This window comes from Symphalangus syndactylus, chromosome 17 (genome assembly GCF_028878055.3).
Source record: "Symphalangus syndactylus isolate Jambi chromosome 17, NHGRI_mSymSyn1-v2.1_pri, whole genome shotgun sequence".
In the NCBI taxonomy this organism is placed as follows: Eukaryota; Metazoa; Chordata; class Mammalia; order Primates; family Hylobatidae; genus Symphalangus; species Symphalangus syndactylus.
This window is the reverse complement of record NC_072439.2, coordinates 80,715,912-80,740,975: the sequence shown is the minus strand read 5'-3', so window position 1 is coordinate 80,740,975 and position 25,064 is coordinate 80,715,912. Positions and strand designations below refer to the sequence as shown.

At 39.3% G+C, this 25,064-nt stretch overlaps 1 protein-coding gene across 4 annotated transcripts in view; it reads left to right on the top strand.

The window, feature by feature from the left end:
• ZMAT3 (zinc finger matrin-type 3) overlaps positions 1 to 24,811 on the top strand; it is a 52,066-nt gene extending 27,255 nt beyond the window's left edge. For 2 of the 4 annotated variants that reach the window (XM_063620454.1, XM_063620455.1), the window contains exons 3-6: positions 11,417 to 11,536; positions 14,612 to 14,778; positions 14,901 to 15,001; positions 17,188 to 24,811. In XM_063620454.1, the coding sequence (XP_063476524.1) occupies positions 11,417 to 11,536; positions 14,612 to 14,778; positions 14,901 to 15,001; positions 17,188 to 17,399 (600 nt within the window). In that variant the 3' untranslated portion in view covers positions 17,400 to 24,811. The remainder of the gene's footprint in view (positions 1 to 11,416; positions 11,537 to 14,611; positions 14,779 to 14,900; positions 15,002 to 17,187) is intronic. The other 2 variants (XM_063620456.1, XM_063620457.1) reach the window with 1 other exon arrangement.
• Positions 24,812 to 25,064: the final 253 nt, after the last annotated feature.

Genomic DNA, 25,064 nt, shown 5'->3' with positions numbered 1-25,064 from the left:
GGATCCAGTTTCAGCTTTCTACATATGGCTAGCCAGTTTTCCCAGCACTATTTATTAAATAGGGAATCCTTTCCCCATTGCTTGTTTTTGTCAAGTTTGTCAAAGATCAGATGGTTGTAGATGTGTGGTGTTATTTCTGAGGGCTCTGTTCTGTTCCATTGGTCTATATGTCTGTTTTGGTACCAGTACCATGCTGTTTTGGTTACTGTAGCCTTGTAGTATAGTTTGAAGTCAGGTAGCATGATGCCTCCAGATTTGTTCTTTTGGCTTAGGATTGTCTTGGCAATGGGGGCTCTTTTTTTGGTTCCATATGAACTTTAAAGTAGTTTTTTCCAATTCTGTGAAGAAAGTCATTGGTAGCTTCATGAGGATGGCATTGAATCTATAAATTACCTTGGGCAGTATGGCTATTTTCACGATATTGATTCTTCCTATTCATGAGCATGGAATGTTTTTCCATTTGTTTGTGTCCTCTTTTATTTCCTTGAGCAGTGGTTTGTAGCTCTCTTTGAAGAGGTCCGTCACATCCCTCGTAAGTTGGATTCCTAGGTATTTTATTGTCTTTGTAGCAATTGTGAATGGGAGTTCACTCATGATTTGGCTCTCTGATTGTCTGTTATTGATGTATAGGAGTGCTTGTGATTTTTGCACATTGATTTTGTATCTTGAGACTTTGCTGATGTTGCTTATCAGCTTAAGGAGATTTTGGGCTGAGATGATGGGGTTTTCTAAATATACAATCATGTCATCTGCAAGCAGGGACAATTTGACTTCCTCTTTTCCTAATTGAATACCCTTTATTTCTTTCTCTTGCCTGATTGCCCTGGCCAGAACTTCCAACACTATGTTGAATGGGAGTGGTGAGAGAGGGCATCCTTGTCTTGTGCTGGTTTTCAAAGAGAATGCTTCCAGTTTTTGCCCATTCAATGTGATATTGGCTGTGTGTTTGTCATAAATAGCTCTGATTATTTTGAGATACATTCCATCAATACCTAATTTATTGAGAGTTTTTGGCATGAAGGCTGTTGAATTTTGTCAAAGGCCTTTTCTGCATCTATTGAGATAATCATGTGGTTTTTGTCATTGGTTCTGTTTATGTGATGGATTATGTTTTTTGATTTGTGTATGTTGAACCAGCCTTGCATCCCAGGGATGAAGCTGACCTGATCATGGTGGATAACCTTTTTGATATGTTGCTGGATTCGGTTTCCCAGTATTTTATTGAGGATTTTCGCATCGATGTTTATCAGGGATATTGGTCTAAAGTTCTCTTTTTTTTGTTGTGTCTCTGCCAGGTTTTGATGTCAGGATGAAGTTGGCCTCATAAAATGAGTTAGGGAGGATTCCTTCTTTTTATTGATTGAAATAGTTTCAGAAGGAATGGTACCAGCTCCTCTTTGTACCTCTGGTAGAATTCGGTTGTGAATCTGTCTGGCCCTGAACTTTTTTTGATTGGTAGGCTTTTAATTATTGCCTCAATTTCAGAGCCTGTTATTGGTCTATTCAGAGGTTCAACTTCTTCCTGGTTTAGTCTTGGGAGGGTGTATGTGCCCAGGAGTTTATCCATTTCTTCTAGACTTTCTAGTTTATTTACGTAGAGGTGTTTATAGTATTCTCTGATGGTAGTTTGTATTTCTGTGGGATCGGAGGTGACATCCCCTTTATCATTTTTTATTGCGTCTATTTGATTCTTCTCTCTTTTCTTCTTTATTAGTCTTGCTAGCGGTCTATCAATTTTGTTGATCTTTTAAAAAACCAGCTCCTGGATTCATTGATCTTTTTGGAGGGATTTTTGTGTCTCTATCTCTTTCAGTTCTGCTCTGATCTTAGTTATTTCTTGTCTTCTGCTAGCCTTTGAATTTGTTTGCTCTTGCTTCTCTAGTTCTTTTAATTGTGATGTTAGGGTGTCAATTTTAGATCTTTCCTGCTTTCTCTTGTGGGCATTTAGTGCTATAAATTTCCCTCTACATACTGTTTTGAATGTGTCCCAGAGACTCTGGTACATTGTGTTTTTGTTCTCATTTGTTTCAAAGAACATCTTTATTTCTGCCTTCATTTCGTTATTTACCCAGTAGTCATTCAGGAGCAAGTCGTTCAGTTTCCATGTAGTTGTGCAGTTTTGAGTGAGTTTCTTAATCCTGAGTTCTAATTTGATTGCACTGTGGTCTGTCTGAGAGACAGTTTGTTGTGATTTCTGTTCTTTTACATTTGCTGAGGAAGACTTTACTTCCAATTATGTGGTCAATTTTAGAATAAGTGTGATGTGGTGCTGAGAAGAATGTATATTCTGTTGATTTGGCGTGGAGAGTTCTGTAGATGTCTATTAGGTCTGCTTGGTGCAGAGCTGAGTTCAAGTCCTGGATATCCTTGTTAACCTTCTGTCTCGTTAATCTGTCTGATATTGACAGCGGGATGTTAAAGTCTCCTATTATTATTGTGTGGGAGTCTAAGTCTCTTTGTAGGTCTCTAAGGACTTGCTTTCTGAATCTGGATGCTCGCATATTGGGTGCATATATATTTAGGATAGTTAGCTCTTCTCATTGAATTGATCCCTTTACCATTATGTAATGGCCTTCTTTGTCTCATTTGATCTTTGTTGATTTAAAGTATGTTTTATCAGAGAGTAGGATTGCAACCCCTGCTTTTTTTTTTTTGCTTTCCATTTGCTTGGTAGATCTTCCTCCATCCCTTTATTTTGAGCCTCTGTGCGTCTTTGCACATGAGATGGGTCTCCTGAATACAGCACACTGATGGGTCTTGACTCTATCTAATTTGCCAGTCTGTGTCTTTTAATTGGAGCATTTAGCCCATTTGCATTTAAGGGTAATATTGTTATGTGTGAATTTGATCCTGTCATTATGATGTTCGCTTGTTGTTTTGCCCATTAATTGATGCAGTTTCTTGATAGCATTGATGGTCTTTATAATTTGGCATGGTTTTGCAGTGGTTGGTACCAGTTGTTTCTTTCTATGTTTAGTGCTTCCTTCAAGAACTCTTGTAAGGCAGGCCTGGTGGTGACAAAATCTCTCAGCATTTGCTTGTCTGTAAAGGATTTCATTTGTCCTTCACTTATGAAGCTTAGTTTGGCTGGATATGAAATTCAGGGTTGAAAATTTTCTTTAAGAAAGTTGAATATTGGCCCCCACTCTTTTCTGGCTTGTAGGGTTTCTGCCGAAAGAACCACTGTTAGTCTGATGGGCTTCCCTTTGTGGGTAACTCGACCTTTCTCTGGCTGCCCTTAACGTTTTTTCCTTCATTTCAGCCGTGGTGAATCTGACAATTACATGTCTTGGGGTTGCTCTTCTCAAGGAGTATCTTTGTGGCATTCCCTGTATTTCCTGAATTTGAATGTTGGCCTGCCTTGCTAGCTTGGGGAAGTTCTCCTGGATAATATCCTGAAGAGTGTTTTTCAACTTGGTTCCATTCTCCCTATCACTTTCAGGTACACCAATCAAACATAGATTTGGTCTTTTCACATAGTCTCATATTTCTTGGAGGCTTTGTTCATTTCTTTTTACTCTTTTTTCTCTAACCATGTCTTCTTGCTTTATTTCATTAATTAATTTGATCTTCAATCACTGATACCCTTTCTTCCACTTGATCGAATCAGCTATTGAAGTTTATGCGTGTGTCACGAAGTTCTCATGCCATGGTTTTCAGCTCCAGCAGGTCATTTAAGGTCTTCTCTACACTGTTTATTCTAGTTAGCCATTCATCTAACCTTTTTTCAAGGTTTTTAGCTTCCTTGTGATGGGTTCGAACATGCTCCTTTAGCTTGGAGAAGTTTGTTATTACCGACCTTCTGAAGTCTACTTCTGTCAGCTCGTTAAAGTCATTCTTTGTCCAGCTTAGTTCAGTTGTTGGTAACGAGCTGCGATCCTTTGGAGAAGAGGCACTCTGATTTTTAGAATTTTCAGTTTTTCTGCTCTGGTTTCTCCCCATCTTTTTGGTTTTATCTACCTTTGGTCTTTAATGTTGGTGACCTACAGATGGGGTTTGGTGTAGACGTCCTTTTTGTTGATGTTGATGCTATTCCTTTCTGTTTGTTAGTTTTCCTTCTAATAGTTCCCTCAGCTGTAGGTCTGTTGGAGTTTGCTGGAGGTCCACTCCAGACCCTGTTTGCCTGGGTATCACCAGCGGAGGCTGCAGAACAGCAAATATTGCAGAACAGCAAGTATTGCTGCCTGATCCTTCCTCCAGAAGCTTCATCCCAGAGGGGCACCCACCTATACGAGGTGTCCATTGGCCCTTAATGGGAGGTGTCTCCCAGTTAGGCTACACGGAGGTCAGGGAGCCACTTGAAGAGGCAGTCTGTCCATTCTCAGAGCTCAGACGCCGTGTTGGGAGAACCACTGCACTCTTCATAGCTGTCAGACAGGGACTTTGAACTCTGCAGAAGTTGTCTGCTGCCTTTTGTTCAGCTAAGCCCTGTCCACTGAGGCAGAATCTGGAGGCAGCAGGCCTTGCTGAGCTGCGGTGGGCTCTGCCCAGTTCGAGCTTCCCAGCCACTTTGTTTACCTACTCAAGCCTCAGCAATGGCTGACGCCCCTGCCCCAGCCAGGCTGCCACCTTGCAGTTTGATCTCAGACTGCTGCGTTAGCAGTGAGAAAGGCTCCATGGGCGTGGGACCTGCCAAGCCAGGCACGGGAGAGTATCTCCTTGTTTGTTGGTTGCTAAGACCTTGGGAAAAGCACAGTATTTGGGTGAAAGTGTCCCATTTTTCCAGGTACAGTCTGTCACAGCTTCTTTTGGCTAGGAAAGGGAAATCCCCTGACCCCTTGGCTTCCTGGTTGAGGTGAAACCCCATCCTGCTTCAGCTCACCCTCCGTGGGCTGCATCCACTGTCCAACCAGTCCCAGTGAGATGAACCATGTATACCTCAGTTTGAAATGCGGATATCACCCGTCTTCTGCGTCCATCACGCTGGGAGCTGCAGACCAGAGCTGTTCCTATTTGGCCATCCTGTATTTTATTTTATTTTATTTTTTGAGACACGGTCTCGCTCTGTCACCCAGCTGGAGTGTAGTGTTGCAGTCATGGCTCACTGCAACCTCAACCTTCTGGGTTTAACCGATCCTTCCACCTCAGTGCTCCCGGTATCTGGGACCATGGGTTTGCACCACCATGCCTGGCTCATTTTTTTTTTTTTTTTTTTTTTTAGAGACGGGGTTTTGTCATTTTGCCCAGTTTGGTCTCAAAGTCTTGGACCCAAGTGATCCTTCTGCCTCAGCCTCCCAAAGTGCTGGGATTATAGGCATGAGCCACTGTGCCTGGCCCTAGTTCCATGATTTTAAATTCCACCTACATACTGATAACTCAGATTCTATCTCTAACCTGACCTCGTTCATAAACTCCAAGTTGGTCTCTCTTTGGACATCTGAAAGGGATCTCAGACTTAACACAGCCAAGTGGGTCTCTTGATGTCCAGCTCTTCCCTCTTTCTCTACATTGCACGACTGGAGCCATCTCATGCTTCAGCTTTTAGCTGACATGTATCTCCCCAGAGAAGCCTTGTCTGTCCACCCCACCCTATCCCTGTCCATTATCTGTTACATCATCCTATTTTATTTTTTGCAGAGCAGTTGTCAGTCACTCTGTTTTCTTTGGTTGTGTGTGTGTACATATATATATGTACATGTATATATTCTGTTTATGTCCCCTAGAAAAGTTTCTTGAGGGCAGAGACTTTGCCTTTGTTCACTGTTTTTTCTCCTTTTCTTAGAATGGTGGCCAGAGCATAGAGGTTAGTCAGTAACTATTTAACTCTGTTATCTTCTGCCAGAGTTGTAGATTCAAATTCTCACCTGTTTTTAGAAGATTTCTAAACCTTCTTAGCCTTGACTTCCTTAGTGCTAATGTTGCAGCTTTTGTAGTTCAGCAAGCGGGAGGAAATGGCACAATGTCTTTTTCTCCCCCGTTGCTCAGTGAGCGGGAGGGAGGGTTGCAGTGTAAGGATTCCGTTGGTGCTGCTTCACCAGCCAGAAATCTCTGTGGCTGCTGTGTCCTCTGCCTGGGGCCTCATTCCACCAAGCTCACTCCGCCCACTCAGCCTGGCAGGCTGTGCTTGGCTTGTGCCTTGGCCTGGATCCTGTGCCCACTGAGGGATCTGCACTCAGCCCGTGGCTCCACTGGGTGTGTTGCCAGCAGCTTCTGCATTGGGTGTTGTCGTCTAGATGAGGGGAATGTGGGTGGTGCCCAAAAACTCAGAGATGTCAGCAATGGCAGAGTCCCAAGGTGTGTTACAACTTTCACCCGGGGAGTCCCAAGATCTGACCTCCCAAGAAATGTTGCAGCTTTCTCTTGTTCCCGCCACCTGTAGCTTGGCGAACAGGGGCATGTTACAGCTCATTCGGTCCCACCATCCGCAGCTCAGTGAATGGGTGTTTGTTACAGGTTGGCCTATTCTGGGTTCTTGTCCCGTGACCAAGAGGAATAAGAGGAATAAGGTACATGGACACTGGAGAGTGAGTAGGGTGGAGAAGAATTTCATTGAGCGACAGAAAGAAAGCTGTCAGTGGAGAGGGGGCCCAAGAGTGATTAGCCCTCTGTGTGAGAGGGGACCCAAAAGAGGTTTGCCATCTGTGGGGTTGAGTCTGGGATTTTTATGGTCTCAGAATGGGGGAGTGCGTGCTGATTGGTTCACGGGTGGGCTTGGAAAAAGCACTATTTGATTGCCTAAAAGGTGTCGAGGAAGTTCTCACTCTGGTTGTGGACTCCACCTGGAACTGGCAGCTCAGTTTTCAGGCTTTAAACTGCCTTTGGCATGAAGGTTGGGTTTCACAGGGACCCATCCCTGTCTGCCTAGGAATTTGTCTGTCTCCAGTTGCTGTCACTAAGCCACACATTGCACTCTCTTGGATTCATTAAAAGGTCTTTCGGTTGTCTCAATCTCATATTGAGATTGAGATTGTTGACTCTATCTTCTTCCCCAAAGCCTTTTTTCCTCCCCACACCTTTAAAAATTTTTCATAAATATTTCCATCTACCCTGTGGTTCACCTCCTTTCTACCCTCTTTTCCAATATGCTATTACTTGTTCTTGCCTTCTTCATAGTTCCTGTGTCTTTCTCCTTTATCCAGCCATTATCTTGCTTCAGGCCCATTTTGCAAGCTCTTATCTGTCTCCACTCTGTCTAGGTGATGGTTTTTGGCTCCATAGCTTTAAATACCATCCACATTCAGATCATTCCTGAGAGTCTGTCTTCATCCTGACCACACTCTTGAACTCCAATTTGGTTGTGGGCTTCTACGATAACATACTGTCTGATTTTTATCTTACTTTTTGGCTAGACATTCTCAATCTCATTTTCTGGATCTTCATTCTCTACTAGACTCTATATTGCAGTGTCTAGGATTTTGTCCTTGACTCTCCTCTGTGTATCTTCCCAGCTTCCAGCTTTGGTCTGCTACCCTGATGCTCATCTTTGTCAAATACAATCAAGTCATGCACTGCTTTGCTTAAAGTTCCTCAGAGGCTCCCTGCTGCCTCTGAAGTCCAAGTTCTTTATCGTGGGCAAAGGCATTAAGAATGAGCCCCCTGTGTGTTTCCATTTCTGCCTCTCCTCTAAAGGATCTAGAAGACCGTTATCTCTCCTTGTGGCCCCTCAACACTGAAGGCTGGGCTTTTGCTCTTGCTATTTTGTCGGTGCACAGTTTTCTTTTCCCTTCCTTCTTACCTCCCCTGTAAACATTTGCTAATTTAAAAAGATGAGTCAGTGGCGCCCTTTTCAGGGAAGTCTTCCATGATACATTCAGGCAAGAGTAAGAAATTCCTTCTCTGTGTTCTCCTAGCAGTTTATTATCTTCATTATAATACTTGGTTCATTTATCCAACAGTTATTTATTGCTTGCTTGCTATATTCTGGAAACCATTCTAGGTGTTGGGATTAGAACAGTAAACAAGACAGATAAGGTCCTCATTTTCAAGGAGTCTACATCAGAGAGCGGAGGAAAGAGAAAAAAACAAGTAAACAGGCCAGGCGCAGTGGCTCACGCTTATAATCCCAGCACTTTGGGAGGCCGAGGCGGGTGGATCACGAGGTCAGCAGATCGAGACCACGGTGAAACCCCGTCTCTATTAAAAATACAAAAAATTAGCCGGGCGTGGTGGCGGGCGCCTGTAGTCCCAGCTACTCGGAGAGGCTGAGGCAGGAGAATGGCGTGAACCCGGGAGGCGGAGCTTGCAGTGAGCTGAGATTGCGCCACTGCACTCCAGCCTGGGTGACAGAGCGAGACTGCGTCTCAAAAAACAAACAAACAAAAAACAAGTAAACAAACTATATTATTTTAGATAGTGATTAATGGTACTAAGATAAAATAAAACCAGACAGTGTGGTAATATGATGGAGTGTGTGTGGTGTGGGGAGGGGGAATGGTTGTGACACTTGAGAGTGAGTGAGGTCCAGTTTGAGTTGAGACTTGAAAGATTAGAAGGAGCCAGCCATACAGAGATCTGTAAGAGGTACATTCTAGGCAAAAGGAAAAGTTAAGTGCAAAGGCCTTGGAGCTGGTGTGAGCTTGGCATGTTTAAGGAGCACATGCAGCCTAGTGAGCCAGGAGCATAATGAGCAGGGGAAGGAAGCAGTGCTGTCTGACATAAGACCCGAGAGGTAGACGGGGCCAGATCATGTAGGGCCTTACAGGTAAGATTTGTCAATTAGACGGGGCCAGAACATGTAGGGCCTTATAGGTAAGATTTGTCAATTAGATGGGGCCAGATCATGTAGGGCCTTATAGGTAAGATTTGTCAATTTTAAGTATAGCAGGAAGCCATTGGAAGAGTTTTATGTGAGGGAGTGACATGGAACTGATTCATGTCAAGAATTATTACTTTGGTTTATAATGAGGAGAATTCTAGGACAAGATTAACAGCAGAGACCAATTAGGAGTTGTTACTTAATGCAAATGACCACCGTTACCTACTGCAAACGAAAAATATTGGTACCTTGGATTACTGTGGTATTTGTAGTATCCATGGAGAGAAGTGGAGTGATGTGAGATGTATTTTGAATGACAAGACTTGCTGATGGGTTGAATGTGTTGGGCTTAGGAAAGGATGGAATCAGGAAAAGGACCCCTTGGTTTTTCTTGGGTAACTTTGTGGATGATGGTGCCATTTACCTACTGTGGATGACTAGTGGTGGTGGTGATGGTGATGATGAGGAAGTTCTATGGAGGAGGAATCAAAAGTTATTTTAAGTTGGATATGCTTCTTAAGACGTGAAAGTATGGATGACCAGGAGGAAGTTGGATATATGGTTAATGGTACTAAGATAAAATAAAGCAAGACAGTGTAGTAATATGATGGAGTGTGTGTTGTGTGGGGAGGGGGAATGGTTGTGACACTTGATAGTGAGTGAGGTCCAGTTTGAGTTGAGACTTGAAAGATTAGAAGGAGCTAGCCATACAGAGATCTGTCAGAGGTACATTCTAGGCAAAAGGAACAGTTAAGTGAAGGTCAAGGATGGAGATTGATGATTTGGGGAGTCACCAACTTACTCATGGTATTTGAAAGCTATAGGTCTGGATAAAATAACCTAGAGTCAGAGAATAGAAGAGGGCCAAGGGTGGGTCCTTGGACATTGTAGAGTTTAGAGGTCTGATAGAGGAGGAGAGGCGGGGAGGGAAGAAGAAGGAGTATAGATGATAGAAAGAGGAATGTTTCAAGAAGGAAATGAACTGTATCATGCTACTTTGAGTTCCAGTAAGATGGAGGCACATATGTGACCACTGGATTTGACTCCGGAGTTCACTGTGACCATGGTAAAAGCACCTTTAGGGTATTGAAGTGAGGAGAAGATGGATCTTAGTTCATTACTCTATTTAGCTGCTTATGTATCTGTCTCCTCTTCTATGTGCTAGTCCTTAGTTGATTTCTAGGGCTTAGCATATAAATAGATGGTGAATAAATGTTTGCCTGCAGGTTTGAGTTTTACAATGCAGTTTAAAGAATAATATACTGTTTTACCCTTATTTAGAATGCTTTTGTGCTATTGACCCTTGCCACTAGTTTGTGTCAGTTCAAGGAATATAATCATGTGACTAATAAAACGTGATGAGAAAGGCAAGTTCATGTTAGTAGAGGTTCTTAGTGCATGTTGAAGCCATCATGCTGTAGTGGAAAGGGCCATTCTTTGATTTGGAAGGCCTGTCTCAGGCTTTGGCTGTGCTATTTAGCCCTTGAGAAGGGAGCTGGGGGCAAGTTCCTTACAGTCTCTGGATCGCAGTTCCTTGGCTGTCATAAATGGACAATATTAACAAATTCCTCTTACAAGATTTTTGTGAGCAGCAAATGAATAAATGCAATGAACATCCTTTGTAAGTAAAAAGATACTCTGTAAGTGCAATTTTTAAAGAATAATTGGATTATCCATTTCATTACTAACTTATAAAGTACATTAGATCAGAGTGTCATGAAATTCATATTTAACTGTGGCATATAAATGGCAAGAAGTTCGGTGAGGACATAAGTCACTGGAAAATGTGATACTTCTTTTTTTTTTTTTTTTTGAGACAGAGTCTAACTTTGTCACCCAGGCTAGAGTGCAGTGGTGTGATTTCAGCTCACTGCAACCTCCACCTCCCGGGTTCAAGTGGTTGTCCTGCCTCAGCCTCCCGAGTAGCTGGCATTACAGGCGTGCGCCACCACGCTTAGCTAATTTTTGTATTTTTAGTAGAGATGGGGTTTCACCATGTTGGTCAGGTCTTGAAGTCCTGACCTCAGGTGATCCACCCTCCTTGGCCTCCCAAAGTGCTGAGATTACAGGCGTGAGCCACCGCACCCAACCAATGTGATACTTTTTAAGAAACATATAGGAAATTAATTTCCTTTGGCTGTGTTCTGTTGTCTTTCCCAGATAAATTTAATTGTTCTGTTAGAGCCAAAGAGTAGGCTCTTTTACTTCAAGATCTAGCAATCAAATCTAGCACTATAGTAGTCTGTTTACCCCCAGGGTTGTGTATGTATGAAGAAATAAAATGTAGTTAGTATTACTTGTGTATTTTTCTTTTTTTTAAAAAGTAATTAAGTAAATACATTGATTAACTCAGTTTGACACACTTTCTCATGGTGATTAGTTTTCTTTCTTTTGTTTTTAATCCATAGGAGATATCAAGATCCCTAGTAGATGCCTAAAACCGTGATATTTCTGAACCCTTCTATATACGTTTTTTTTTCCTGTACATACATAACCTATGATAAAGTTTAATTTATAAATTGGGCCAGTAAGAGAATAACAACAATAATTAATTAGAAAAAAGAACAATTATAAAAATATACTGTCATGGAAATTATGTGAATGTGGTCTCTCTCTCAAAATATCTTAATATTTTTGGACCACAGTTGACCATGGCTAACTGAAATTGCTGAAACTGCAGATAATGGGGGACTGCTGTACTCATTTTGTTTTTATTTCTAGGGTAAAAATCATGGTAAGAAACTCCGAAATTACTATGCAGCAAATAGCTGTCCTCCTCCTGCTAGAATGAGCAATGTGGTCGAGCCTGCAGCTACTCCAGTTGTTCCAGTCCCTCCACAGGTGAGACATGTGTGTCAGGGTGAAGCAGCATTAGGGTGGAAGCTGTAGTATGCACAAATGGTTATGGATGACATTTGTTGTCCATGTGTCCATTAGGGTACAGTTGGGAAAATAATCCTGAAAGATGCTACTTGGTACTTTTAACTCCTTGAACTACAGTGCTGGATTTAATGCAGGCTGTTGTTATATGAGTCTTTATACATTTCTTAAAATTCTGGGCTAAATGGGCTGGGTGAGGTCACTCACGCCTGTAATCCCAGCACTTTGGGAGGCTGAGACGGGCAAATCATGAGGTCAAGAGATCGAGACCATCCTGGCTAACACGGTGAAACCCTGTCCCAATTAAAAATACAGAAAATTAGCTGGGTGTGGTGGCAGGCACCTGTAGTCCCAGCTACTCGGGAGGCTGAGGCAGGAGAATGGTGTGAACCCGGGAGGCGGAGCTTGCAGTGAGACGAGATTGCACCACTGCACTCCAGCCTGGGCAACAGTGTGAGACTCTGTCTCAAAAAAAAAAAAAAAAAAAAAAAAAAAATCTGGGCTAAATGATCCTGAATGTCTAGGCTAACCCCAAAATGAAAAGAGAGATTTTCAAACATGTGTTCCTTTATTGCAGTTCATCCCATTTATTTCAGATTTTGTCTTCCAGTTGCAAAATTAGGTGTTTGAGATTGCTTATTACTTACCTCTATTCAGAGAGCCTGTGTAAACATGTTTTGGACCTTGCTATTATGAAACAGACTTGAAAACCAAGTTCTTTTGCTCTTTGGGAGATAGAACAGGTGATTTAGGCAAGATATTCCCGTACCTTAGTAGCCTCTGAAACATGGAGTCTACTCTTAATCTGTCTTTGAAGTGTTAGATGTCCATAAAACAATACAGTGGTCATAAATAATAATAGTTATAATTGAGTACATACCGTGCCAGGCACTGTGCTGAGCATGTTTCATACGTTGTTTCGGTCAGGGCTGGGACTACGATGAGGTGATGGATGCACTAAACTTGGGCATCAAATTTAAGAAGGAGCCAAAAAACTCAGTAATAAAGATAGATATTTAATACAATATTTTAGAAATGTAAAATTGATGTAAAATAGTGGTGAACAAAACATTAAAAACTTAAAATAAGTATTACGGATTTTCCTTTTGCTCCAGGCTGCAGTATGACTTGGCGTGGCACTGTTGTTACTGATTCTGAATGTAAAATTTTGGCATTTTATTCCTCCTTAATTTTTTGCATTAAATTTAATTTTTTAAGCTGGGTGTGGTGGCGTGTGCCTGTAGTCTCAGCTACTTGGGAGGCTGAGGCACAAGAATCACTTGAACCCGGGAGGTGGAGGTTGCAGTGAGCCAAGATTGTGCCACTGCATTCCAGTCTGGGTGACAGAGCGAGACTATCTCAAAAAAATAAAAAGAAAATTTAATTAAAAAAAATTCCATTAAAGTATTATTAATCTTGATTACTGAGTTTTTTTAATGCTCCATTAAATTCTGAGCCCAAGGCAAGTGTCTCACTTGCTTCATTTTAGTCCCAGGCCCTGACCTCATTTAATGCTTGCAACAACTTAGAGGTATTGGCCATATTACTCAAATTGGTTTCCATAGGTCAGCAGTTTCAGCCTCACTCGAAGTTTATTAGAAGCTTAGATGAGCTAAGTAACTTTCTATGGTGTTACATGTTTTGTAAAGTGGTGGAGCAAGAATTTCTTTTTTTTTTTTAATTTTTTATATTTTTTTGAGATGGAGTTTTGCTCTTGTTGCCCAGGCTGGAGTGCAATGGTGCAATCTCGGCTCACTGCAACCTCCGCCTCTTGGGTTCAAGCAATTCTCTTGCCTCAGCCTCCTGAGTAGCTGGGGTTACAGGTGCCTGCCACCACACCCCGCAAATTTTTGTTATTTTAGTAGAGACACGGTTTTGTCATGTTGGCCAGGCTGGTCTCGAACTCCTGACTTCAGGTGATCCACCTACCTTGGCCTCCCAAAGTGCTGGGACTACAGGCATGAGCCACCGTGCCCGGCCCAAGAATTTCTTTTGATCTTAGACCTTTGCTTCTAACCAGCTTGTATCATTTTACTTTTCTGAGTGTTAGTTTTTAGTATTTAAAAGTGTGGGTAGCAATTCTGGCTGTTCTTCCTTCTCATGGATTTGTGGGGAAAATGAGATATATAAAAAACCAAATCAGAGAAGAAGAAGATACCCAGAGAGATCTTCAAGCTGCATAGTTTTCCTGTCACTGGTTTCTGAAGGCTGCTCTAGAATAGCTGCCCCCAGTGGGGGCTGTTTTCAGTGGGCTCCACCCTCCTGGGCAGGCAGCCTAAGCCTTTCTTCAGAGCATACCCCAGAAAAAACTTCCCTTCCAAGTGAAATGATGCTATTTTCTGCAACTGTTCCTGATATATATGGTTTCCAGAATCTTTATCATGTACTATATTATTCTCTTCTGGCCAAAACCTGGTGTGTCATTTTTTTTGTTAACCTAATATTTACTGAGTGCCTACTATCTTCTGGGCACTCTGTTAGGCTCTCTTTAACATGTTATTCCACAAACTGAATACAATTATCTGGATTTGCTACTCATTTTTAATTTTTTCCTGATTATATCCGTAGCTAGTTTGTAGACTCTTTGTGGACAGGGGCTCTTTTTAAAAAAATATATGATTATCCCTTCTGGACTAGACAGCAACCCTAATAAAGAGTTAACAGTCACTAAATGCTTGTTGATGGATTCTGCAGACTTTACTCATTCCTGTAATGTGATTTTAGGCCTTACCTATTTTACCCATGACTTACTGTCCTAAATCTAAGGTTTTTAAACTCTTTAAAAAAATGTCTTGAGTGGCGACAGCAACTAGCCATTTACTAATTTGGTACGTAAGTGATTATATGCAAAACCATGATTAAGTATCTCCCAGCCTTTTTGTTTTTCTGGAATGAATTATTTTCTTGATGAAGCTTAATGCTTGTGGTCATGCCATATCCTTTGGTTGTTTTTCAGCTCTTAGAAAGACCTTTGAGGAGAAGGAGGAAGCTCCGTATTTTTTTTAACCTTGTTTCTTCTTGTGTCTTTGATGTCAGATGGGCTCCTTTAAGCCAGGAGGCCGAGTGATCCTGGCCACAGAGAATGATTACTGTAAGCTCTGTGATGCCTCCTTCAGTTCCCCAGCTGTGGCTCAGGCTCACTATCAAGGGAAGAATCATGCCAAGAGGCTGCGGCTGGCGGAAGCTCAGAGTAACTCATTCTCGTAGGTATTGCCATTTTCTCTGAGGCCAAAGTGTTATGTGAGATTGACTGTCTTTAAAGAAAAAGAGTAGAAAGGGATTCTTGTTTAGAAGACTCACTCTTTTTTAAACTTCTTTTCTCCAGGGAATCCTCAGAGCTGGGTCAACGGCGGGCCAGGAAAGAAGGGAATGAGTTTAAGATGATGCCTAACAGGAGAAACATGTATACAGTACAGAATAATTCAGGTATCTTGTCTGTTTCCACATCCCTTGGGTACATTCTGTACGTGGTCTCCTTTGTTTTTATTTCTTTTAATGATATTAGATAGCCCTGAGAATTTGGAGTTAGTCAGTGTTTTATTGAATTAGTCTAGTGGTGGCCTTTCAGGCTGGTGTGTATTTCAGGTCTCATTTATTTACTGTATTATTGTAAATAATAAATATTTATTTTGGTTTTACACTATAGTCTGTGCTTTAGGATCTCTTATCATTGTCCCTTTATGTTTGTTTATATTTGCCAGCTGAGAAATGTAAAAGACATGATAAAAATGTGCTACTTGGTTTAAAGTTGTACCATGTTAAAAAAAAAAAAGATTCTAAAGCAGTGTTTTTTAACCAGGCTAGTGAAACAGAATCACCCAAGGAGTCTTTACAAAATACCTGAACCATGACTTAGAGATTTTCAATGAGTAAATTTGGAGCAGGACCCAGACATATGCGTGTTTTGAAAATGCTTGCTTGATGCTTCTGATATACACATTTAGTTCACAAACACTGATTTATAGGAATAAATTCTGCATTTTCTGCTTGTCTTCAGTAGGGAGAGTGGGCTGAGTAGTCCCTCACCCTCTCCTCTACTTCAGCCTCTGATTCATGCACATGCCAGCAGAGGTCATTTACTTGAACAGTGAAACAAATAGAAAACAGAGCTAACTGAAAAGCCAGAGAAGCCGACTAAAAAAAGGACATATAGAAAGCACAATTCAGGCCAGGTGCCCGTGGCTCATGCCTGTAATCCCAGCACTTTGGGAGGCTGAGGTAGGTGGATCACCTGAGGTCAGGAGTTCGAGACCAGCCTGGCCAACATGATGAAACTCCGTGTCTACTGAAAATACAAAATTAGCTGGGCATGGTGGCATGCACCTGTAATCCCAGCTACTTGGGAGGCTGAGGCAGGAGAATCGCTTGAACCTGGGAGGTGGAGGCTACAATGAGCTGAGATTACACCACTGCACTCCAGTCTGGGTGACAGAGTAAGACTCTGTCTCAAAAAAAAAAAGGCACAATTCATTATGATTAATAAAAATCTAAACATATATTAGTAATTATAATAAATGTAAAATTACCAAAGTCCAAAAAATGTTAAATTGGATGAAAGAAATCCATCTGAAATGAAAGAAGCTGGGATAGCTGTATTAATATCAGGAAAATAAATTTTAGGATAGATTATGTTCTCTGACCAGAGTCCAATGAAATGAGATGTCAACAACAAAAATAGAAAAGCAAACAAATTTTCCATTTGTTTGGGAATTTAAAAACACTTCTAAATAACTGATGGTTCAAAGAAACAATTATACTGGAAATTAAAAATTCTTACAACAAAAAAGTAATGAAAATATATTAACACTTGCAGGATGCAGAGAAAGCAGTATTTTGAGAAAAGTATTACATATATATTATTATAGTGGAAGTGAAAAGCAGAAAGTTAACGAACTAAGGGTCCAGCTTATGAGGTCAGTAATGTAAAAAGAAGAAAATGAAATGATCAGTAAAGTCACCAACACTTTTGCAGATTTCATTCTAGTCTCTTCATATATATGACTTCTTTAAAATAGAAATGGGATCCTAGTTTGGGATATTCATAGTTTACTTAATAGCATAAGAGTTTTCTATAGCATTATTATATTTAGCAACTGCATAGTTTTCCATTGCCTTCATTACCATATTTTCTTTAATCCTATTTTTGAATCTCTCCTTCTCCCTAAATTTTTGCTTTTATAATCACTGCTGAGATAAACATATTGCTATTAAATCTCAGTGTGAAAATTCTTAATATTTTCTTAGGATAATTCTTACAAGTAGAATTTTTAGATTAAAGGGGTAGCATAAGCATAAGACTTCTGATATAATGCTTGGAAATTAAAGTATTTTTAAAAGTGTATTCACTTTTTTACAGACACAGCCATTTGGAATTTGGGTTTGGCTCTACAGCAATTTTTCTGACAATAGTTGGAGGAATCATTTTATCTTTTTTAGATCGAACCTGTGTAAAATTGTAATTTTAAAAATCCATTAACTTCACATTCACTTAAAGCTAAGAATCTGTGAATTTTATAATTTGAACTTAGAATTACAAATTACAGTGATGATTGGTCAGGTTGTCATTCACTTAATGAATATTTTGAATATGTGATTTTTATCTCTTGCTTTAGCAGGTCCTTACTTCAATCCCCGCTCTCGGCAGAGAATTCCACGTGATCTGGCTATGTGTGTTACTCCAAGTGGCCAGTTTTACTGCTCAATGTGTAATGTTGGAGCTGGCGAAGAGATGGAATTCCGGCAGCATTTAGAGAGCAAGCAACATAAGAGCAAGGTGTCTGAACAGCGGTACAGGAATGAGATGGAGAATCTGGGATATGTATAGTGATTATCATATTACGATAGAGCAGCGTGTCCTGCCTGTTGTTTGCCTTTTGTCAACTTGCCCTGCTTTGTGGTCCTTTTGATATGAGTACATTCCTCTCCTTAATGTTAATACATGTAACCCTCAGTGGTACCATGAGATGTCAAAACCTGGGGGCCCGGGGGCGGGGCGGGGGGAGGCGGGTGTGAAGAATGTGCTTCTTAGGTCATAACGCTTTTGCAGGGTCAATTGTGTTGAGCTGCTCATAGCATGTGACCTACCTACCCCATCAGAAATAACTTTTTATCTTGCTCAAGTTCTGGTCAACTAGTAGCCTGACTGCTTAGAACTTTGACTATTTAAAAGTTTCATTTTCTTTTGCAATTTTAGTTTTATGTACTGTTAAAGAATTGTATTGAATTCGTTTTAGATCACAGTAAAAATAGGTTGGCAGAGATTTCAGTTTCCCAGGGCTTAACCAGATTGGCCACCTCAATGCATTGTCAGTAGAATACATTATTAGAAACTGTTAAGGTCTTTCCTGGGACATTTTTTTTCTGCCATTTTCTTTTGCAATTGTAGTTTTATGTACTGGTAAAGAATTGTATTGAATTCTTTTTAGATCAAAGTAAAAATAGGTCAGCAGGGATTTCAGTTTCCCAGGGCTTAACCAGAACCTCCACCTCAATGCATTGTCAGTAGGATACATTATTAGAAACTGTTAGGGTCTTTCCCAGGACACTTTTTTTTCCTGTATCATGTCTCCCCATCATTGAAATGCAAGTTTTTTTGAATTCAAATACTCCCAATGAGCTTGTATACTTCCAAACAACTAAACTTGATTTCCAGTTGTGGATTTCACACATGTAATTGCTGCCTTCTTCCCTCTTCTTTTTTCCCCCCTAGTTGAATCAGCTTGTCTAACAAGCCCATTTTTGTGCCCCAGCTGTGCTGTGGGTTTTCCAAGCCTCATATTTGAATATTCAATGAGTTTAAGATGGATATGATTTTAAAAAATATATTTTCCAGCAGATTTTAGGAAACAAAGGTGTGTTTGATTTTCCAATTTAGAGTTACTTCTTCATTGATAGTAACATGCGCTTATATCATGATCTAAACCATAAGTTCAGATTGCTTGATATTTTGTTTTGCCAGACTTTTTTGGTAATCTGATTCTTACACTTTACTTACATTTTCCTCTGTCTTGCCAGTCTGGTGGCCATCCTGAAAAATATCACCACCTGCTGTTTTATACACAGAGAGGAATTTTTTAAAAAGCAAATAAAGTTTCACTATCTTCGTTTCCAGTAGAAATATACACGAACTATGGTTTTATTCTTTGTAATTTGGCTTTCTTGAAGATACTAACAAGTATATGATAGATCACTTTGGCATCTGCTAATTATATCAGTATTATTATTTTTGTTTTTTTGCGTTTAAAATAAGAAGCTGTATGAACCCAGGAGGTGGAGGTTGCAGTGAGCCAAGATCATGCCACTGCACTCCAGCCTGGGCGACAGAGCAAGACTCCATCTCAAAAAAAAAAAAAAAAAAAAAAAAGCTGTAATGTATATCCAGATTAACTAATGAAGTGCTCTGTGAATATTCATTAACTACATTTCATCTATTTACTATATTTTATATGGGTAAGACCAGTGGTCATCCATATTTCTTTTGAAAGGCCACTTGATCAGGAAATTTGTATTTTAAGCAGTATATTTGCACAATGGTCAGTTCACATTTGGTTGCTTGTATTACTAATTAGAGATAAAACTTCTATTTTTTCTTGGGAATTCTTGTAGGCAAATAGATGAGGGAAGGCAAATTACAATCATTCTTTTTCTGTAATACTTTGGGACAATTTTTAAACAACTCAGACCCATGTTTAAAAACGAGTTTTGTGTGATTAACCCTTGTGTGGTATCCAGTTACTGTCTTCTGTTGAAGTGGTGGTTCTTTGAGAAGTAGAATTATTTTGTAACTTTTTTTCTCCCAGAAACAGAAGAATCAAATGCTAGTCTGTTAGGATTCTGTCTAGACCTGTGATTCTTAGTATAATCCTTTTATTTTATTTTTTTTGCAGTAATCTATAAAGTAGAGTTGCTTAGTTTTGAGCAATTTAGGGCTTTTCTTATTGGCCAGTAGGTTATTCATTTTGCTGCTAAGTATAATTTTTTGGTTAATTTTAACATTATAGTGCTGGCCACTTGGTTCTATGATTACCCAAAAATCTAGTTTTTTTCCTCTGTAGGTAGATGTGTGTGTATGCACACCCACACACACAATGCACATATATGTTGCCATAGAGAGGTATTTCAACCCTTATTTCAAATAACAGTAGAAGAAACGAACATGAATTTATATTTTTTAAAAATGGCATTCATCCACTTTGTTTTCCATTGGAAATAGTTTTAAAAGAATGGTTCCCCTTGCTCTCTCCACTTAAGAATTTCATTATATACATAGAAAAAGCAGCAGACTTAAGGGCTTGATGTTTTTTCAGGCCTTGTGTATTCAGGTTTCCAGTTTCCCAGTGCCCTTAATGGATGTTATGAATGCATAAACGCATTTTCTTTTTAAGAAAGAAGTTAGATTTATAGTGTTATTTCTTACTTGCTATATTTCTTTGCACTAAAAAAGAGCTATGTGTTTGTTTTATATGACACTTTAGTACCGTATTGCCTACAATAACTCAATTTGCTCCTTAATTTCCAAACTCTGGGAAGTTGATAAGTAACTTCCATGATCACTTGTAAAAGTTACATGCACATCTGAAAAAAAAATCACAAATCTCTAAGACAGTAGGTTGTGTTTTGAGCTTGTTACCTTGCAGTATTCTTCTCTGTTCCATAGGTGAAAACAAAGGGTGACAGAGGTTATCAGGCAGGAAATGCCTAAATAGATACATCTCTGCATGGTACAATTTCTCATATTCATGTATTCCATAGACAGTGTTTTTTCTCTGTTTAAGCAGACTGTTGTTTCTTCTGAGTCAGTGATTTGTGATCTTCGTTGGTTTCCTTTTGTGAAGCTCAGTCTGTCTCTGTAACATACTTAGGAATTACGTTAGTATCTTTTTCTATGCTGTCTTCAAGGATGGACAGAGGCCTCAACAACAACAACAACAAAAATTAGAAAAAAAACATACTTAGATTTCAGTAATCATCCATAGGAACTCATAGCATCAGTCTCTTTTCTCTGTGAATAATATCTTTGTGTCAGTTGTCATAAAAAATCAACGTTAGAAGATGACAATTAGAATTCTTAGGTATTGAGGGTAAGAAGTTGTAAAGAAAGAAAATTCATGTTTCAATTAAAAGATTGAATTGCATATACCTTTGAAGTGGCTTTGTAAAAAAAAGTTCAGTTACCAAACTGAGTGTGCCCTGTAATCCTTTTGAGTACACTGAAGATGCTTTGAAAATACTTTGTTGGTCTTGACTTTGTACATCATGTCCTGCAACTTGTAAATATGTGCATGTTGTTTATGTTTGTCTGCCTGTCTCTTATTGTACTAAATTCTGCAAGGTGAATAATTTTTTTATACCATTGATTTGGGAAAAGTTCCTCCTCCAACTCTTCCTCACTATTCACCTTTTAATTAGTTGGTAAACTTAGAAAACCAGTTAGGATTTTTGAAGCCCTGAGTTTAAAAGAAGAATCATGACTATTTGACATCATCCTTACATTCCCCTGACTTAAAAAGCTAACAAGAAGCATGAGATCTTCCACCTCGTTTTAGAAAGCTTTTCTGCAGAACTATATGCTTGCTTATAGCTGCCTATCTACGGTTTGAACAGGGAGAAAGGGAGGTATGTATGTCTGGTTACATCTTCCTTCACTCCTGAATTGGCTGGGACAGCAAGCAACAACAGTTTGAGGTCCAGTGACCTATGTAAAATGAGTGTCGTTTGTGTCAGGGGACACATGTAACTGTGCGACATGGTATTTTCTACAGAGAGGGCCAGGAAGGGTGGTTTTGGAACCTAACCTACTTTGTGTCTTCGTTGTCAGAACTTAGGTTGGAAATGCCCTCTAAAGAACTTGGTGAGGCATATACCAGGACAATAGAGCTGCTTTAGAAGGAAATTGAGACATGTTTTGTCAGGACAGATAAAAGTTTAATGCAGGTTTTTGAACAGATGTTTTAAACAAAAATTCGACCTTACCAACTATTTTTTTCTTCTAGCCAAATCATTGTACAGGAGTTTCTTATAAGATAAAAAGTGTTTTGTTATTGTTTTTGCTTTCTTGGCAGGGGAGAACCCCTACCATTGTGAGCTGTTACTGTCACTCTGGCTGAATGGACAAATAGCTGTGTAAATAGCTTCTCATAAAACATTTCTACTGATAGCTGTTTGACTTTTTCTTCCCATTATGAATGGGAGGAACATTTGTAAACTTCCTTTCTGGGTAGCTACCAAAAAACGTACTGGCTTATGGTCCCATGTGACCTTGTCTCCGTTAAGCCCAGAATCTGAGTGCCTTTAGCAAGTGTTAGCATTTCACAGAGAGAAGAGATGACAGAATTATTGCTATTAATCACCATTCATAAATAGGAGCTTGGAATAACAAAGGTCTGTGTGAATTCTGTTCTACATCTTTTTTTCCCTTAATGAAATCTCTATTTGATATCAAGTAAAGCTGTTGTCATTATTGACCAGAAACCATACATTCTGAAAATGAATCCAGTTGTCCCAAGCTGGCAGCAGTCAGAGATCATTTTTTACCTTGATCTGTGTTGCATTTGTACTTAGTGAATGGCAGTGTGGTCGACTGGAAGAGCTTGACCCTGATGTTTGGAAAAATTCTTTATTCTAGTGGTCATTTTCAAACTTGTCTTCTGTAGAGAGGGTAAAAATTATGTATTTGCAACTAAAGTGAAGAGACTGACACAGTAATTATTAATTGTGTTAGTTCATTTCTATATTAAATGAAGCATCTTCACAAATCAGGTTTGAGGCCATTCAAAGCAAAATTTTCCCTAGTTTAATTAATTTAAAATTTTAAATTGCCTGACTACTTAGAATCTTAGAAACACACTGCTAGACTAATTTTATTATAGAAACGTTAACATGTTCCTCAACATTTTCTCAAGAAGATTTTCAGACATATATCAAAGTTGAAAAAACTTTGCAGTATAACCACTGCTAGATTCTGCCATCAACATTTGACTATACTTGTATTGCCACATATCTGTTCATATCTCCGTCCCTCTTTTCATCCATCAATCCATCGGATTTTTTTTTTAAAGAACATTCCAAAGTAAGTTTTAGGCAATACACTGCCCTAAATTCTTAGCATGGGTGTCATTAATTAAGGTTTAGTATTCGTTTAAATATCTATTTTGAAAGTGGTGTATGAAGTTGATAATCTGAGCCAATTAACATCCTTTTTTTTTTTTTCCTCCTGTGGACTTTTGTCTTCCAGTTTCTCTTCTTGTGTGTGCTTTCAAACACACGTTTATTTTAGAATTGGTCATTTTTAAGTGCTTGTCATAAACTTTAAAGTTTCAATATAATTTTTCATTTCCCCACTTCTGATGATGTATTTTTGGCAAACTATGCAGCTTCTTCAAAAAACTGTAAATTACTGATTGGGGTTTATGAAATCAGCGAATACCTCATTTCAATCTGTTGCTGCTTTTCTCCCTCTTGTCACTTCTCCTTTCACTACTTTCAGCTGCTCTACCAGAAGGTAGAGGGGAGTAAAGGGTCAAACCCCTATATAATTAGCTGTTTTAAACAACTCTAGGAGAACAGATTAAGTAGCTTAGTAAGTTGAAATTATTAATTTTTCTAAAGAATTTGATTTGAATTCCTTGAGAATTATAATTATCCACACTTCCTCCAGCTATAATTAGCAGAATCAAAAATGATTGTACTGTACAATGAGTTGTTGAAATTGTAAGCCTTAGTAACCATCTTTAGCTTTACTGTAGTCGTGTTTAGAAAACTTTTTTTTTACATATGCCTTTATTTTTATGCCCACCTTTTGTGGATAAAATTCTTTAGATAAAATCTAAAGAATTTAAGTGACTTTCTCCAGGTCATGAAGATTCAATGGGTAGAATTGAATCAGAATTGAAATGTTCCGGATTCATATTCTTGTGTGTGTTTGATAAAATTCATGGCTTCCAAAGTAACTGAACACTTCCTTTGGGCCCTTGAAGGGAAAATACATATTTTTACTAATTACACTTTTGTTTTTGGACATTTGGCAGTTCTTTGAACTTAAAGATATTCTCATGGCTATAGTTCCAAATTAAGCCCAATGCAGTTGCTAAAAATCTTGCTGCACTGTTGAATACTAATAATGCAACATTTATCGGATTTTTTTGCATTTTGATGACCTTCATGATTCATTTATAAGTCTTTGTAAGTGCTTAAGTGACCCCCTCACTAGTGAAAATAATAAATGTTCTATATCATTTATTATTATTTGTGTATTCTCTACATGATATATTTTTTTAAGGAAAAGTAACTCCACATGTCAGAATGAGTGATATCCTAGGGCAAAGCGCATGTAGAGCAGTTTATTTCTACTCTGCAAATATGGCATGTACAGTAACAAAACTCTTTTGGAGTGGCTGGTCATTGTTTTGCCCTCTTTTGGTACCTGAGTACCTTTCTGGGGTTTTGTAAATCGTGTGTCATTTGTAAGAATTTCACGTTAACTCTGCGTTACTTGGTGTTCACCTGTGGTATCCTTGACTGACCATAATGAGTTAGTTTGGGTGTGATGGGTCTGCTTGGAAATGCCTTACTGGAGTATGTCAGATCCTGCTTTAAAGCATTCCATATATCTGCTGGGACAATAAGTTGCTTCTCCTTGGATATATGCTCTAGATTCAGAAGCAAAACTGATTTTGCTTTCACCATTAAGGTTGCATTTTAATGCAGTTATTGTTTTAAATTAGAGAATAAAATGTAAAACCAAGGGAGGCTTTAGAACCCTTCATTGAATGGCATGGCAAACTTTTAAAACTGCTTTTGCTATTTCACTAGAACTATCTTTGGTAAAGGATATAGCTAAAAAATGTGAGCCCAAACTGTGTGTAATTAGGGTTTTTTATTAACGTTTTCTCTAAATGTCATACAGGGGCTTAAGATCTGTGTATGCTGTTGGGTCAGAGTGCCAGTCACTGCTTTGGAAGTCTGTGTTCTGGGGCTACAGAATGACAAACGTGTCATGGGATTAAAACCAATCAACTGTGAATTGTGAAATTGAAACTACTCTTTCGGTTTTATTTTCTTTAGCATATTGAGTATAGAAATCTGAAACTTATTTAAAATTTATACTGCTTTTGTTGATGGCTCATTTTGGCTGTGTATCCTCACTTATGTACTGATTTCTGATAAAGGCTTGACATTATTATAACAGGCATTTTGTGTTCCAGTTTAATAAAACGGTTTCTGAGTCTTGTCTGAAAATTGTTTGGTTATGAGTTGAAGATCAAGGGAAGAAGGTAAATTGTCATCACTGAGACGTTATTTTGATGCCGATTCTCGATGACTGTGGGTTCCCCATTCATCAGTCTGCACACAGTCTGCCGTGGTCTTCTGGAAATCATGCAAAGTACTGTAAGCTTTTAGGTTGGCAGTAGAATCAACCTAGCTGCTCACACTGCCTGTTCTCCCCATCACTGGAGTTAGCCTGGGACTGGAGTGAGTTCTCAATTTTGTT